The following is an 18,132-nucleotide window of genomic DNA, read 5'->3' on the forward strand; positions in this document are numbered from 1 at the left end:
GGTTGCAGTGGGGTCTGGGTCCTCGCTTCCTGCCCAGCACTGCTCCGATGACCAAATAGCAAGTGTGAAAAAACAGGACAGTAGGTGGGTGGGGGTAATAGGTACCTATATAAGAAAAAGCCCCCCAAATCAGGATTGTCCCTAGGCACTGCACAGGGGATCCGGAGTCGAGGGCCCTGACCGCCACCCCCATCCCTGGCTTCTGGTTCCGCTCTGTGGAGGGCGCTGGGCATCGGGGTGCGTGTGTGTGTATGTGGGCGGGTGGGAGATACTGTGGTTCTCAGCCTACGGCCCAGCTAACACTTTGTGGGCCACATCCGCGGCGCACAATGATAAACCAACCCTCAGAGCAAGGAACTGGGGCCAGCGCGTGACTTCGGACAGCTGAAGAGCTGCCGGCCAGTGGCGGACTTCCATGGCCAGCACAGGGAGGGCGGGGGCGGGGGCGTGAGCCGGGGGCCCCGCGCAGGGCAGGGCCGCGCCGCGGAAAGCAGCAGCCCCGCCGCCGCACAGCGCCACTCCGAGTCCCTGCCCTGCGCCACGAGCCGGCCCAGGAGTGGACGCAGCTAAGCCCGCCCTCGCTTCGAGCCCGTCCCGCCTCCGGGGACCTGGGGCCCGGCCGGCCGGCGCGGGGTGGCCGGGGCTGAGAGGAGGCCATTCTCCCCACAGCCACCGACACTGGGACCGGCCGCAGGGAGGGGCGGGGCCTACCGCTACCCCGCCTCTCTGAGCACGCAGCGGCCAGAGCTCCAGAACGGCCGCGGCTCAACTCGCGCGCTCCCACCCGGAGATAGGGGAGGCGGTGCGCGCCCTAGTCACGTGTTAAACGGGGCGGGGCCTCTTCGTCACGTGACCGAGGGGACCCGGAGCTCGCGCCCCAGTTCGGCAGGGAAGATGGCGGCGGAGAGGGAGCCCCCGCCGCTCGGGGACGCCAGGCAGCCCGAGCTCGAGGAGCTGGAGGACGGCGAGGATTTGTTCACCAGCACTGTGTCCACCCTGGAGGTGAGAGGCGAGGCCCTGCTCCCGCGCGGCGTCCTTGTCATCCGCGGGGCCGGGCCCCCGCCGCCTTTTTCGTGCCCTGCGGGGCAGAGCCGCAGCCGCCGGGCCCAGGGCGCCCGGTACCCAGAGAGCGCTGACCCGCCCGCATGTCCGGGGCCCCAGCGTCCCCACACCGGCCTCCGCCCTGCTCCGGGGACTAGTGACAGGCAGCCCCGCCCCCAACCTGCCCCGGTGCGTTGGCGTCTTCTGACCCCTTCAGAGCGACCTCCCTCACCCCCCCCCCGAGCCGGGTAGCGGTCTCCCCCCTTCCCTGCTGCGGTGTGTATCCCCTGAGCGGGGGAGTCACTTCTCTGCAGCTGTCATCCCCTGCCAGAGCGCTCTCCCTCCGGCGTCCCTGGCTCCCTTCCCCGGGGAGCCCTCCGCTCCGCTGCCGGGCTAATCATGCTGTCGTTTCAGAAATAGCTACCTGTCTCCTCTTCTTCTGCCAGATGTTCTTTCTTCCCCCACATCTGTCTCTCTCCTGGAATAACCTCTCATTCCCCTTTATAACGTTGCTTACCCTAGATCTCACTTTCTGCATCTCCCCAGTCCATGGCCTGAAAACATAACCCACTTCCTTCCAAGATAAAAATCCCTCTCTCTTGCCTTTCTCAAGGAACCTATATGTTTACTCCTTAAAATTCTTTTGTTCCTTCTCTTTAACGCTGGCATTGAGCAGCTCCTGGGAGCTCGTCACTGTCTGGAGATTCTCATTTTGATGCAGTTTAGTGTCATCTGTCTCTTTTTAGGGGCAGATGGTACTTATCGCTAGTTAGAGAGATGCATCCATATCAGGGCTTTTGAAACGTACAATTACCATGTTATTTTTTCAGTAACTAGGTTTCTTAAAACTTTGTGCAGCTATTGAAAAGTCTAAACCTGTCTTGCTTTGTTTGTAAACAACCCATCTCTCCCCTCTCCCCCATTAAATATAATTGATTTTTTTTTAAATAAACAGTGTCTACATACTTTACAAATTTTTTTTATAAAATGATAGCTTTCCTCTCCTCTGTAATTGGTTCTGGTTTTGTTTTCAGTGTGCAGAACTGTAATGGACAACATTAAATGTCCTGTTCATGCAGACATCTATCTAAAATGTGAAATGTTCTTGTTTTTGTTGAAGGAAGCTTCCTGCCCCTGAACTTTACAGTAATGGGTCAGTGTGTTCAGTTCATATGTGGTCTACCTTTATCAATGTTATCTTCCTGTAACAAAAATATAGTAAATTATGTTCTCAAACACATAATAAGGCTCATAAATGTATTTTGAGGAGAATTCTCTCTTTAGAGTTTTAGTATTTAGCCTTTTATTTGTAAATATGCAGTTTGTGGGCAACTTTTTTCAGAAAAATAAATGTGCAAAACATAGTCATAGGCCCACTTATGTAGGTATATAAAATATTCAGTTTGTTTGACCAAACTAATAGGTCTGTATATATTTTAGTACTTTTAGATGAACTGCATTAAAACACAAAAAGTAATGCTTACTTGTCTAGAATAAAACTACAAACTCAGAGAGAGGAGTGATGGAATTTATGGCTAATCCATCTCCATACAACAACAAAAAATCTTTTTGTATTTGAACGTCCAGTCTTAAACGGACACAGTTAACTTCAAAATCACATTTCTGTGTGGAAAGCTTGGTACCTCATATGGTACAATAACACTAGAGATTATTGTAACTGAAAAACTGACAAAAGTTCAGTTTGTGTACATTGTGCATTTGACAGCATTCTGCATACAGTGTGTTTGTTTCACTGTTTCTCCAAGTAGTCCATTGGAAGAAAGTGATTAGATTAAAAGAGCCTTATAAACATGAGTAGAGTAGAAGGAAAAAGCCTTGATTTTTTTTATCGAGATTTTTTTAGAACTATTTATTAAAAGAATTACTAACTCATTTGAATTGACTAATTTAAAAAAAGTGTTCTTTTGAGGTTTCGGCAGAGAGTATGAAGTTACTTCTAATTAAATTTTCTGGGACTTTTGATTTTTTCCCTCTTATGTACGAGTAAATACTGTCTCTCTTATAACCTTCCAACCACACATACCCAATGTTCATATGTAAAATGTTTTATGATATGTCAGAAAAAGCCAGTTCATTTACAGGCAGCAGGGTTTTTTTTGCGGGGGGAGGGGGGCGGGGGGAAATGACGTGTGTGGGATAATGGCTTCAGTTATAATTTTGACAAAGTTCAATTTTATATATAGTCTACAAAGTCCTGCCTAGTCTGAAACTAGATTTAAACTCTTTAGGGCAGCAGCTCTGTCTCTTTTTCTTTATTCTAAGGTACCCAATACACTTGATTGCTGTAAAATAATTAATAGGTCACACTCTTGGCCTAACAACCTGATAATATTGCTTTACATTAGCCTGCTGTATTAAGAGATTATGAAACTTGTGCTTTTAAATTCTGTGGCTCTAACAACTTTCATATTGTATCTGCTTTGGTAATATTTCTTAGACTCTTTAGGAGTGTTATTTTTAATAAAAAATAAAACCAACTTTGAGTGTCCTTCATAGTTGGTGGTTAACATTTATTGCACACTTACCAGCCAGAGACTGATATTGGGGAGAAAAGGGATGGAAGATGGTGGGTGGGAGGGCACACTGAAGTCCCAGGATAACTCCAATGAAGGTGAAAACATCCTCTTCTTCATCGCTAATTGATGGGGAAGGGAGATATCCCAACTACCCGAGTGCTGACTATGGATCCTTCAGAGGTGGGGACTCCCTCTCTTGTTTTGGCTCCTAGATGTCTGTTGAACTTGACTCTCATCTCTTTACTCCTCTTCAGGCTGATCACAGGAGAGTCTTCCCACTCTTTATTTTTTCATCCCTTCCCTTTGCTTCTGGCTGGAAGAAGAGTAAACAACAATTTATTTCTGCTGATTCTTTTTAGTTTTTCTTGGGTTTTTTTGTTATTAAAATTTGCCTTTCCCTCTCTTAGCATAGTCTTTTGTTTCCCCTCACCTTTTGCTTTTTGTTGCCATTCGCATACCACAAGATCATGCCCTTCATTTTCTGTTTTCTGTTTGGTGGAAGTAAAGTCAAGAGAATGAATGAAAACTCTTTCAGATACTATGCTTCAAATTTAGATTTAAAATGTTTTAAAACGTCTGTGTATTTATTTAGTTTTACCCTGCAAAACAAACATTGTTAACTGAAATATGTTTTCTCCAGTGAATAATATTAACTTTTTACAAAGTGTAACACAAGAACATCACACTTAAAGAAAACTAAATGTAAGTAGTGTGAAAACTACTAGTTCAGGAAACTTTGCCTTACCCATATTACACCTTGTACAACTTGGTAAACAGCAATATTGACATGTAAAAATTCACTGTACTGACTTCAATCAACCTTTCAGTTTTTTTGTGTATATCACTGTATACTGTAGTATGTAAAGCATGTTAAGAACATAAAAACGGTCATACCGTGTCAGACCAAAGGTCCATCTAGCCCAGTATCCTGTCTTCTGACAGTGGCCAATGCCAGGTGCCCCAGAGGGAATGAACAGAACAGGTAACCATCAAGTGATCCATCCCTTGTCACCCCTTCCCACCTTCTGGCAAACAGAGGCTAGGGACACCATCCCTGCCCATCCTGGTGGTAGCCATTGATTGACCTATCCTCCATGAATTTATCTTGTTCTTTTTTGAAACCATTTGTGATCTTGGGCTTCAGAACATCCTCTGGCAAGGAGTTCTACTGTGCACTGTGTGGAAAAAATACTTCCTTTCGTTTGTTTTAAACCTGCTGCCTATTAATTTCATTTGGTGACCCCTACTTCTTGTGTTATGAGAAGGAGTAAATAACATTTCCTTATTTACTTTCTCCACACCAGCCATGATTTTATAGACCTCTCTCATATCCCCCCTTAGTTGTCTTTTTTTCTAAGCTGAAAAGTCCCAGTCTTATTAATCTCTCCTCATATGGCAGGCGCTCCATATTTCTAATAATTTTTGTTGCTCTTTTCTGAACCGTTTCCAATTCCAATATATCTCTTTTGAGATGGGGTTACCACATCTGCACGCAGTATTCAAGATGTGGGCATATCATGAATTTATATAGAGGCAATATGATATTTTCTGTCTTACTATCTATCCCTTTCTTAATTATTCCCAACATTCTGTTTGCTTTTTTTTGACTGCCGCTGCACATTGAGTGGATGTTTTCAGAGAACTGTCCACAATGACTCCAAGATCTCTTTCTTGAATGGTAACAGCTAATTTAGATCCCATCATTTTATATGTATAGTTGGGATTATGTTTTCCAATGTGCATTACTTGGCAGATGAAATTCAATGTTGATAAATGCAATTTTGTTGCCTAGTCACCCAGTTTTGAGAGATCCTTTTGTAGACTGCCTGGGACTAGTTTTGTATCATTTGCAAATTTTGCCACCTCACTGTTTACCCCTTTTTCCAGATCATTATTGTGACATGTTGAAGGAATATAAGGGGTTAAAGATTTTACATATTAACCTTATGATCTGTGTGCATAAAACTTCGTATATGGTTAAATTATAGGCTCTGTATTCATACCCTGTATCCAGAACATTTGTAGGTTTTTGAGGCTTGGTGAAAGGGCACGAAGCACCCTATTATTGGGGAGTGGGAGCTGAAGCACTCATATTTTATATGCTTGAAACTTCAAGCACCACATCACTGTTTAACTCTCTTAGCTATAAGTCTATTTGCTATAAGTATAAAGGTTAAGAAGCCAAATAGAGTAGAGCAGGGATTCTCAAACTGTTTCATAGTACTGGCTGCATCTTAATAAAAGATGGATTGCTTATTTCCCCTCTCACTCCTGGTCACAAACCATTCTTTTGGCAACTGCAGCAATTGCTTGCATGGAAAAGTAATATTAGGATTTTTGTTTTGTTAATTTCTTTATTGTTACAAGTGTTTTGTTGTTGTTTTTTAAAAAGTGAATTGCTATCTGCCTCTGCTCTGTCTATCTCCCCTCCCATCTTTTCTGTTCCCTCTGTTTGGGGCCTCCAGAGCTCAGATATCCACACCCCTTCTCCCCAGAGCCGAGCCACGGAGCCCCCAGCCCAGACACCAGCACCTCCTGTCCCCATGGAGCCCAATCATAGGGCAGATCCAGGCCCAGACACCAGCAGCCCAGAGCCTTTACTCCCACCAACTTCTTTACTGTCCCGCCGGTGAACATGGTGTGGTATGGCCTTGCCCTTCCTCACCCTTTGCCAGAGCTGGGTCTCCCAGGCCCTCTCCCATCCCTAGGAGAATGAGGATCAAAGAGCATGCAGCCTCCAGGCCAGTCAGGGTGGGTAGTCCGCTTACTGCGAGCTGGGCTCTGCAGAGTCCAGTGGCATCTAATGGTGGCAAGAAATTCTGCGGGGAAAACAGAATTCTGTAAAATTCTACATTCACAGTGGCACAGAATTTCCCCTAGAGTAATATGCATGTGTGCATACACAACCCCCACTGAAGCAATTTTTGGGCCTTAGTTTTTCCCCCATGTAATCTTGCTCAGTTTTCTGATAATCTTCAAATCTCCCCACTCCATGACCCTACTAGTAGTTTATGCTGCTCCGAGACATCAGCTCCGCTTCTTTTGGGTATTCTGTCTGCTTTGCTTGATACTTACAGGAGCAAAATAAGCAAGAGATTGAACACTTTCTGTTCAATCTAGACAGAATAAGGAGTGGAATAGAGCAGGAATAACTGAATATGCCGAATAAGGGTGTGTGTGCAGCTTGGCTTATTAGTGAGGTTGAACAGTGTTGTGTCCCAGCTCCACTATATCCTTTCAATATTTGGTGATGATTGAGTTTTAGTCACTACTGTAGCTTCTGAAAAGTTCGGTGACTTGGCCTTTTTACTACCTTCATAATTATCAGGAATAACACCTGTCTTTCTGAAGGCAGTGTAATTCTAGTTTGGGCTCATTTGTTTACAAAACTGCAATCTTATGTATTTGAAAGCTTCAAAATAACTGTTTTAGCCTACAAACCTTTATTTAGAAGTTTTAGTCCTCTGTTTAATAGGTGTTTGTTTTAAAGCTTTTTTTTTTTCTGTTAAATTACTTAGATATACTCTCAACTTGAACTCTAATTTAGCAGTCTTTTGTCTTGGCATTTATGTAATGTCTTTCAGACCAAAAGAACTCAAACAGCTTTACAGTTAGATACAACAGGAAATATATAGATCCTTAACCCATCTTAAAATGCAACAGCATCTATGATGAACATTTCATCTGTCTAACAGTGTCTAATATGCTATCCATCAGTTTATAGACCAGAAAAGGGATTCATTACACAACTGAAATGAGGCATTTTTTGTAAATGTAATCAAATTTTGAATGTAATCAAATTGTTAATTCCTACTCGTTTTGTGAACAGAACCATGGGATATTTAACCAGCAGTGGCCAGTATCTCCGTTTTCTTTCTAGATACCATCTGTGCAGGATTATCACTCCTGCGTTTTATGCCTCCAGCACAAGCTATGTGGGTAATTCATTTAGTTCTACTGGTTTTTGTCCTTCTGAGATGGCTGTAGGCTTGCTTGAGAACTCTGCCTCACAGAACATGTTCCCGTTTGGATTCACTGGGATTTATGTATGATTAGCACTTCAGGCAACTTATGTTTAGATTCCTAATTTTAAGCATCCAAACGTTGGGCTTTAATACCTAATGTATAACGTTCCCATTTTCCTTGGATAATGTGGCGGGTGCAATTTTAATGGGCATCTGTAACAGGTAAGTGACCATTAATCATATTAATAGTCCTGTCCCCATGCCAGCCTCTTTCCATATCTACATGCCTAATCTTACAAAGCCTCTGTTTTCTTGTTTTAATGTGGAACAGTCCTGATAAGGGATCTCAACCTGTATTAGGTCCTTGGGCAATGCACTTCACTTTCTGGTTTCATTTCTCATCTGTGTCCTATGTAACACTGTTGCTAGTGGGTGATATCATTGTAGCTGTTCACATCTTTCACTGGCTAGATTGCTACTGAAGGATCATACATAGGGTACAGTCACTGTGAGGCAGACAATACTGTCTCCCTTCATGATGGCTTACTTGCTGGTGTTTGGAGGAAATTGTGGCATAGATGAGAGCAACATGACTCTAACTCAAGCCATATAAGACGGTGATGTAGTAGGTTGGGAGAAAACAACTGGAAGATGGCAATAGCTACTTGGAGTTGTGTCTGCTCACCATTCATTAATCATATGCACAGTCTAGGGATAGTGTTCTAGGATGATCACATTGCAGCAATGTCCAGGCATGCTTTTTATCCTCCTGAGCAGAATATTGTAACTGTTTCATAAGAACATAAGACTGGCCATACTGGGTCAGACCAAAGTTCCATCCAGTTGAGTATCCTGTCTACCGACAGTGGCCAATGCCAGGTGCCTCAGAGGGAGTGAACCTAACAGGTAATGATCAAGTGATCTCTCTCCTGCCATCCGTCTCCACCTTCTGACAAACAGAGGCTAGGGACACCATTCCTTACCCATCCTGGCTAATAGCCATTAATGAACTTATCCTCCATGAACTTATCCAGTTCTCTTTTAAATCCTGTTATAGTCCTAGCCTTTACAACCTCCTCAGGCAAGGCGTTTCACAGGTTGACTGTGCGCTGCGTGAAGAAGAACTTCCTTTTATTTGTTTTAAACCTGCTGCCCATTAATTTCATTTGATGGCCCCCTAGTTCTTATATTATGGGAACAATAACATAACTTTTCCTTATTCACTTTCTCCACGCCACTTATGATTTTATATACCTCTATCATATCCCCCCCACTTAGTCTCCTCTTTTCCAAGCTGAAAAGTCCTAGCCTCTTTCATCTCTCCTCATATGGGACCTGGTCCAAACCCCTAATCATTTTAGTTGCCCTTTTCTGAACCTTTTCTTATGCCAGTATATCTTTTTTGAGATGAGGAGAACACATCTGTACACAGTATTGAAGATGTGGGCATACCATGGATTTATATAAGGGCAATAAAATATTTTCCATTTTATTCTCTATCCCTTTTTTAATGTTTCCCAACATCCCGTTTGCCATTTTGACTGCTTCTGCACACTGCATGGATGTCTTCAGAGAACTGTCCACGATGACTCCAAGATCTTTCTCCTGATTAGTTGTAGCTAAATTAGCCCTATCATATTGTATGTATAATTGGGGTTATTTTTTCCAGTGTGCATTACTTTACATTTATCTACATTAAATTTAATTTGCCGTTTTGTGAGATCTTATTGACGTTCTTCACAGTCTGCGTTGGTCTTAACTATCTTGAGCAGTTTAGTATCATCTGCAAACTTTGCCACTTCACTGTTTACCCCTTTCTCCAGATCATTTATGAATAAATTGAATAGGATTAGTCCTAGGACCGACCCTTGGGGCACACCACTAGTTACCCCTCTCCATTCTGAACATTTACCATTTATTCCTAACCTTTGTTCCCTGTCTTTTAAGCAGTTCTCAATCAATGAAAGGATCTTCCCTCTTATACCATGACAACTTAATTTACGTAAGAGCCTTTGGTGAGGGACCTTGTCAAAGGCTTTCTGGAAATCTAAGTATACGATGTCCACTGGATCCCACTGGAGTTCTTTATTTGGTAGCCTCTCTAATCTCCCTTAGCATTTCATCGTCACTATCACTGTCCTGGTCAGGTGGTTGATAATAGATCCCTACTGTTATATTCCTATTAGAGCATGGAATTACTATCCATAGAGATTCTATGGAACATGTGGATTCATTTAAGATTTTTATTTCATTTGATTCTACATTTTCTCTCACATTTTGTGCCACCCTTCTCCCCCTCCACCCCCGCCCGCCCGACCTGTTCTGTCCCTCCAATATATTTTGTTCCCCGGAATGATTGTGTCCCATTGATTGTCCTCACTCCACCAGGTTTCTGTGATGCCTATTATGTCAATATCCCGCTTTAACATGAGGCACTCTAGTTCACCCATCTTATTATTTAGACTTCTAGCAATTGTGTACAAGCACTTTAAAAACTTGTCACTGTTTATTTGTCTGCCCTTTTCTGATGCGTCAGATTCTTTATGGCTAGGCAGCAGTTCTGCGGAAAAGGACCTAGGGGTGCCAGTGGATGAGAAGCTGGATATGAGTCAGCAGTGTGCCCTTGTTGCCAAGAAGGCCAATGGCATTTTGGGATGTATAAGTAGGGGCATAGCGAGCAGATCGAGGGATGTGATCGTTCCCCTCTATTCGACATTGGTGAGGCCTCATCTGGAGTCCTGTGTCCAGTTTTGGGCCCCACACTACAAGAAGGATGTGGATAAATTGGAGAGAGTCCAGCGAAGGGCAACAAAAATGATTAGGGGTCTAGAACACATGACTTATGAGGAGAGGCTGAGGGAACTGGGATTGTTTAGTCTGCAGAAGAGAAGAATGAGGGGGGATTTGATAGCTGCTTTCAACTACCTGAAAGGGGGTTCCAAAGAGGATGGCTCTAGACTGTTCTCAGTGGTAGCAGAAGACAGAACAAGGAGTAATGGTCTCAAGTTGCAGTGGGGGAGGTTTAGATTGTATATTAGGAAAAACTTTTTCACTAGGAGGGTGGTGAAACACTGGAATGTGTTACCTAGGGAGGTGGTAGAATCTCCTTCCTTAGAGGTTTTTAAGGTCAGGCTTGACAAAGCCCTGGCTGGGATGATTTAACTGGGAATTGGTCCTGCTTCGAGCAGGGGGTTGGACTAGATGACCTTCTGGGGTCCCTTCCAACCCTGATATTCTATGATTCTATGAATGTTTCTCGTCTGATCTGACCCATAGTTTATCCTCTTCCATCCTCTCTTCCTGACTAAAACCTAGAGAATCTCTATCAATAGACTGTCCTCTAAGAGAAGTCTCTGTCCGATCCACGTGCGCCTCTGCAGCAATTAGCTTTCCGCTTGGTTGTGGAGCTTGGTTTCCCTTGGTTGTGGAGCTTACTGCTGTGATCTGTGTCCGTCACCTTGAGACTGGATTATAGCAATTTGCTCTGTGGGCTACATCTTAAATCTAGCTAAATTTAAGCAGGCTATTAGATGAAATACCAGTGTGTTAAACACTGCCTTTAAATGTAGTGCTATTCATCCAGAGTGCTTGATTGAGCAATACTGGCTACCTTATGGTTTCTGGGTGGAGTTTTAGGTAGTAGTGGTTTTGACCTATTCTTAAACTGCTTGGGACTTGCCTAAGTGGAAGACCATGTCTCCCCTGGCACTGCTGCCACTCTTGCAATCATAAGAGACCCTGAGCTTGATTTCTCCCTCATAAAAAGTAGGGGAGCTGATGGCAGAACTTCCTCTGTAAGGGCCCCTTCCTGTGGAAGTCCTCAGCTTCCCAAGGTTTTAAATAGCTCTGATTTGTAACCCTTCTTGTTTAAGGGGCATTGGTGAACAGAAGAGGCTGTTGAAGGTGGGATTTGTCTCGTAGGAAAGTGTAATGGAGGATTTAAAAGTTGTGATCAAATTATGTTTGGTAGGGTTAAAGTACCAAATGCTGCTGCTTTAGCCAGCTTTTACTTCATTTTTCCATGCTTTTGTTTTTAAATGTATGTCATGCGTGTCCTTTACCAAAATATATGCCTAAACATGGTGACTACATGGTTACATGCTATATAGTTACTAAACTCCACTGTTTGTATTCAGTCTCTACAGCAATCTTGCTCTGATTTTTACAGATCTGAATTTGCTTTTGAGTCATGGGAGTTCAAACTTTCTCCCCACTTACTTCGGCCTGTCCCTTAAGTTGTCAAATCAATTAACTGTTTCTGGTTCTTTGGCATTTGCCTTCATTTTATACCTGTTTTTAAGTTAATGTTTTTTCCCCTTTGTTACAGTCCTCTGAGTTGCTTACTCTCCAAGAGTAAAAATTCTGTTTAGTGTCTTTTAAGAAGAGACAACTATTTGCTTCTTCTGTTTCTTTGAATATATCTTGCAGGATTGTAACCAACCTACCTATCTCTGATTTGGGAGGTTAAAATCGGTTATGCTGTGGGTATTCTGTTTCTTCACTGCTATGAAAGTAGTGCTTCTCTAACATCTCTGATTCTCAGCCAGGAGTACATGTACCCCTGGGGGTACGCAGAGGTCTTCCAGGGGCCACATCAACTCATCTAGATATTTACCTGGTTTTACAACAGGCTACATAAAAAGCAGTAGCGAAATCAGTACAAACTAAAATTTCATACAGACACTGACTTGTTTTATACTGCTCTACATACTTACTATACATTGGTTTCAGAGTAGCAGCCGTGTTAGTCTGTATTTGCAAAAAGAAAAGGAGTACTTGTGGCACCTTAGAGACTAACAAATTTATTTGAGCATAAGCTTTCAAGAATGCATCCGATGAAGTGAGCTGTAGCTCACGAAAGCTGATGCTCAAATAAATTTGTTAGTCTCTAAGGTACCACAAGTACTCGTTTTCTTTATACTATACACTGAAATTTAAGCACAGTATTTATATTCCAATCCATTTATTTTATAATTATATGGTAAAAATGAGAAAGTAAGCAATTTTTCAGTAATAGTGTCCTGTGACACTTTTGTATTTTTATGTCTGATTTTGTAAGCAAGAAGTTTTTAAGTGAGGTGAAACTTGGGAGTACGCAAAACAAATCAGTCTCCTGAAAGGGGTACATTAGTCTGGAGAGGTTGAGGGCCACTGGTCTACATTATTCCAGAGCTTGCCCTGGCCCCTTGAGAAGCCTATAATTGGGAGGATTTCTACTCCCACCCTAAGCTCCATCTTCTGTGCTGTGCTGCCTGGAGACTCGGCACAGAACCCCAACCTATGTGGGTTTTTCCTATATTCTTGGAGGTTAGGGGAGCTCTTGCTTCATGCTTGTAAGGAACTGGCTAGAATGTTTTTTGGTAGCTGGGGCAGAGAAGGGTGTCCTTTGAAGAACTCAAAGTTGAAAAAGGTGCCACAAGTACTCCTTTTCTTTATGTGAATACAGACTAACACGGCTGTTACTCTGAAACCTGTCAAAGTTGAAATATACCCAACAAAGCAGTGTTCTTGAACCAGTTTAAGATTTGGCCCTCCAAGCCAAAGATAAGAGGTAGGGAATTTCCCGCATGACTTGTATTGGAGGCATGAGACCCAGTTGAGAATCCTGCAAGATACTATCTCCAGAGAAGGCTGTAATACAAAGAAATTAACTTTCTCTTATGCCCTATCTGCAAATAATATCACTTAAAATGGGTAAGACTGTCTACTTTGCTGCAAGGCTTTATTGTTCAAAGTCTTGGCTACTGGCATAAAGTCTTGCTATTTTGCGTCATTCTGTCATCAAATTCTTTTTTCTTTATCAAAGATCTTTGTGATATAGATTCAGTATATGACTGTTCTTGTTGTAAAGATACTGTATGTTCTATAGTATGCTTGTCTTAACTTTGACTTAAAAAACCCCCTCATAAGTACTGTGGGATTCCTATGCAGTAAACTAAAAAATCCAAGGCAGCTTTAGTTTAACTTGAAATGATGGACACATTTTATTGAGTTAAATGAACATGCATATTAGTTTCAAACAAAAAATACTATATTGATTGTGTGTTGTTTTAGTGGAAATGTCTAGCAAATCAGAATTGTGATAATTCAGGGTGATGTCAGCTTTGAAGCTAAATGATTGCCTAAACACCTTTTGAGATGAGTGGGGACAATTTGTACCATGCTTGCAGTCTGTTACTCAGGCTCTTTAAAATGAAAACTTGGATACTAGAGTGCGGTTCTTCAGCAAAAGGTGAATTTTGTAGCTGTGGAAGAACTGGGGCCTGGTTGCAGCACTGAAGCTGGATTGCTTTCTTGTTTGTCCCAGCTAACAGGTGAACACTAATCCTGTGACTTGTTTGATACTTTAGTATATGCCTCAGAATGGAAAATAAGTTAGATAGGTAACAGCAGATTTAAAATGCTGCTTGTCTCTGTGAAGCAGGCTTAACTTCCATGGCAACACGGTTTGACACTTCACAGTTTGCAGAATAAAAATACTAATGGAGTTAACTCATTCCTTTACTCTTTGTAAAAACTGATTTGGAACCTTAAAAGGCAGACTTTATTTTGTAGACATTTTTGTACATCTTGGACAACTGTTCAGATGGTTTAAATTGCGTTTGTTTTGGACATAAATTTACAAAAAGGAACTGATTGCAGCAGTCTGAGGAACTAGACTCAAACATTTCAATGTTGAAGATGGTAGACAAACTTATTCTAGATTAGTCTACAGCAGCTCTTGGCTCTATCCTATTAACTATATAAAACATATTTATTAACTTATGGAAATGCATATCATGAAGAGGAAAAGGTGAAATTTTTTTAAAGTCCATAAAGAATAAGTGAAAAGAATTGGTGACTAATTCATTTCCTTTGATCATTGTTATCCCAGTAGGAGTAGGAAATGGAAATAGCTAACATGGTTTCCTTTCCATGTTGTTGTTGCTGCTTTCTCTGCTTGTGTTGAAAGACTATCGTGGCAATGTATAAAAATGATTATAACAGATAACTGTACCAGTTCTTTGCCTCCTAACTGTTTGTTCCTTTTAACAGTCAAGCCCATCGTCTCCGGAACCAGCCAGTCTTCCTGCAGAAGACATCAGCACAAACTCAAATGGTCCAAAGCCTGCAGAAATCGTACTAGATGATGACAGGGAAGACCTTTTTGCTGGTAATTTTCTCTTTTTTTCTTAAAGTATAAAGTTCACATGGACACTTACACTTTTGCATTTAGGGTATTCTGTAAACTTTATTCCTTTTTCTTTCAAAAGTTTTGTTAGCTGTCTAGTTGTGAGGAAACGTGAAGTAGTTAAACTTGTAATGCTGACCTTGAATTTAAAATGCGTATGTCTTAATATGAAAAAATAGACTTCTGGCTCTCTAAAACAATGATTCTCTCCCACTCCCCTTCAGCAAATGCTTTTTGAAGAAACACTTTTAACAGTTGGTCTATCCTTTTGATATTTGGATTCTCTTCCTTGGCCACTGTTGTCAGTCATTGTTTTGGTTACTCATCTACATTATCATTACAATGCTGTGTGAACTTCTGGGAATACTGCTTTTTTAAGATTATTGATAATTGCAGTAAAAATTTCAATTTAGTTAAATTGTTTGGCCTGTGTCCTGTTTAGTGCATTGTGATTACCTGATGACATTTTAATGTAAAATGTTATGTTACTAAATACTGTACTCCGGCTCAAACTAAGCCATCCTAATTAATTGTTTTTAATGATTGAATCATAGATTTAGCTTGTATAGAACACATAATGTTGTCTACACATAAAACTAACAATGGGTTGGAAACACTTTCTTCCCACATTTACCACCTGATTAATCATCTACTGCTAAACGAGTAGAATTGTCTCAAGTAACTATCAAATGGAAATGGCAACTTGATACTGTAGTGAAATTTGTGATAGCTACCATGGATATCTTTCCTTAGTACCTATTCTGAAATGAGAATATTTTCACAAGGTTTATAATGTGGAGATATATTTCATATAATAAAGCAGATTTCCCAGTTTCAAGTGAAATAGGAATTGTCACATGGGATCAGAACAAGATATGTCTAGTCTTCCTGCACATTGATGTTCTCCATCCATCGTTCATAATATGTCACATGCTCCACAGCATCATACTATGCACCAGAAGTGCATACCTAACTACGACTGTAACTATAATACATCTACAAACTATGATAAACTTCTTCATTTATCTTGTCAAATATCCATTGTCTATCCTCCAAAAATCAAATAAAATATACATTGTACAGTTTTCAGAGTAGCAGCCGTGTTAGTCTGTATCCGCAAAAAGAAAAGGAGTACTTGTGGCACCTTAGAGACAATTCACCAGTCAAGAAAATTGCATGTTTGTTTGGCCATCTATACATACAGTAGGCTGTATATTTTCAAATAAATACACTAACCTGCTCCTCCAGTTCAGTGCCATTTTCTCATAGTCCTAGCTTAAACTATATGTTTTGGTGTGGAATGTGTTGCTCAGGGTGTCATGATGTGTATGCTAGATGGAGTATAGCAGTGTGCAGGAGGTAAATTGGATGTAGATTACATAAAATAATTATTGCCTTATTGCTTGTTTCTTTGCCTTTTTGTATTGTGAGTCTCAGCTTTGCAAAAAGAGCCCTTGTCCCTCCTTGAAACTTTTTTATCGACTGGAAAATTGGCCCATTCAACCCAGTCAGAGGTCTTTTCATTTTCTAAGGATATGGGTGGGGGGGCAGGCAGGGTGTATAGAAGGTTAGTTTTTTATGCGGGGGGCAGAGTGGGGGATGTGTTTGAATGGATCACATTCAGTCTTCTGAGACTGTTTGCCAAGACCTTTAATATAGAGACTAAACAGAAGTGATCGTGGCTTCAAATCTTATTGCATCCAGAGCCTTTTGAATGACTCTGGTTTTCATGCTTACATGAATATAAGGTAGAACAGAGTGCCATCCATTCGAACATTGAGCATTTTCTTTTTTTAAATCAGGCCACTCTTACTTAGGTGCCTAAACTTGGATTTAGGAGTTAAATCTTAAGTAGCCAGACTCAAAAATGGTGGACTAAAAGCAAATTTGATTGCATCTCTTACTGTTAGCTGGAGTAGCAAACACGTAGCTACTTAACGACAGCTGCAGAAATGTAGTATTGGGCTGCCTGTAATAGATATCACTAGGAATCCTGTCCTAACCATCCACAGTTGATGCATGATGTGATGAAGCGTCTCACAATGCGCTTTCATCTGCGCTGTTAGAGGGTCAATATATATTCAGATCGTTGGCTTATAACCACTCGATTTCTCGCTTCCTAATGCTGAAAGTGGGGTGGTATTCTCTCTCCCCTCTCTTGGATACTGGTTCTGCTTTACTGTATATCGTTAGGGGGGGTTGGTAATTGGATCCTGTTAGCTCCCGCATTAGGCCCATTAACTGAGTGCTGACTCACTTCCAAGATCTTGAAGTTCCAGGGTGGATTGATTTAAATCAAAGCAATTTAAATCACTGACTCTAATCAGTAAGCAGAAAACCTTGATTGAAATCAGCAATTTTAATTATGTTTTGCATTTATACTTTTCAGTTGTTTTCCTAAAAAAATTATTCTCAGTGGTTGGTGACCGTTTAAACATGTTGATTTACAAATAAATACAACTTTCATACTAAACAGCTACACACACACATGTAGCAGTTAAATAGCTTAATTTACATTTGTTCAGACTCGTAGTTTTTACATTTTTGTTGTGGTAGAAAAATGTGAATGAAGGAGTTCTTACTTACTAGATAAACTTTTTCCTTGATATTTGTGTCAAGCTCTGTTGGAATGAAAATTCAGTTTAAAATGCACAAAACCAGTACTTACCATTTTTTCATTAAATAAAACTACTTTAAATGTGCCAGATAAATAAGGAAAAAAGTTAATCAACACATGTTTTGCATATAAAACTTATTTATTAAACAAAGGAAGTATCTGTAGTTAGTGAAGTGAATTGTTTCTTGTTATCACATCTTTCAGGATTTTACAACGATTAAATCTCATCCTCTTACACCAAGTTTTTATTCATTGGGTGGGGGAGGAAAAAAAACCTGTCTTGCTTTCTCAACACCCAACTGGTTTCTTAACTTTAAATGAACCACTCATTGAACTGAACCTTTGAAGTTGAAGAAAATGAAATAGAAAATATATTCTCTCTGCACCTGCAGAAGAGGCTACTACTGTCAAAAGCTGACTTAGCGCTTCAGCAAACTGTGGCTCCAGGTGCTTCGCCAGTGACTCACACCACTGAACTGGTGGAACTTGGCAGCAAACACCCACTGCTTAGTATTAATTTTAATTATTTTAACAGGTTGCCAATTTCAAAATTAATTTTAAATAGCTTTTCTTTAAAAGAATACCTATATTTAATTTAAATAAAAATCTGTTTTCCTTATTTAAAAAAAAACATTGATTATTATCCACCTGGTGGAGTTTTGTTATTGGCACTTTGTTGTTTCAGAGATCCAGGCAGAATAAGTGGATTGTCAGTTGTATGTGGACCTCATGAGCCACAGGGGAAGCTCTGATGAGCAGCATATAGCTCAGGTTGATAGCGTCTCATTCTTGCTTTTGTTA

General features: G+C 41.1%; 1 protein-coding gene across 1 annotated transcript in view; it reads left to right on the plus strand.

Moving 5' to 3' along the window:
• Positions 1-601: 601 nt before the first annotated feature.
• The window catches only part of SNX2 (sorting nexin 2), a 55,508-nt gene continuing 37,977 nt past the window's right edge, over positions 602-18,132 (plus strand). The window contains exons 1-2 of the mRNA XM_073344834.1: positions 602-1,002; positions 14,579-14,696. Of these exons, the coding sequence (XP_073200935.1) occupies positions 895-1,002; positions 14,579-14,696 (226 nt within the window). The 5' untranslated portion in view covers positions 602-894. The remainder of the gene's footprint in view (positions 1,003-14,578; positions 14,697-18,132) is intronic.

Source organism: Lepidochelys kempii, chromosome 5 (genome assembly GCF_965140265.1).
Source record: "Lepidochelys kempii isolate rLepKem1 chromosome 5, rLepKem1.hap2, whole genome shotgun sequence".
In the NCBI taxonomy this organism is placed as follows: domain Eukaryota; kingdom Metazoa; phylum Chordata; order Testudines; family Cheloniidae; genus Lepidochelys; species Lepidochelys kempii.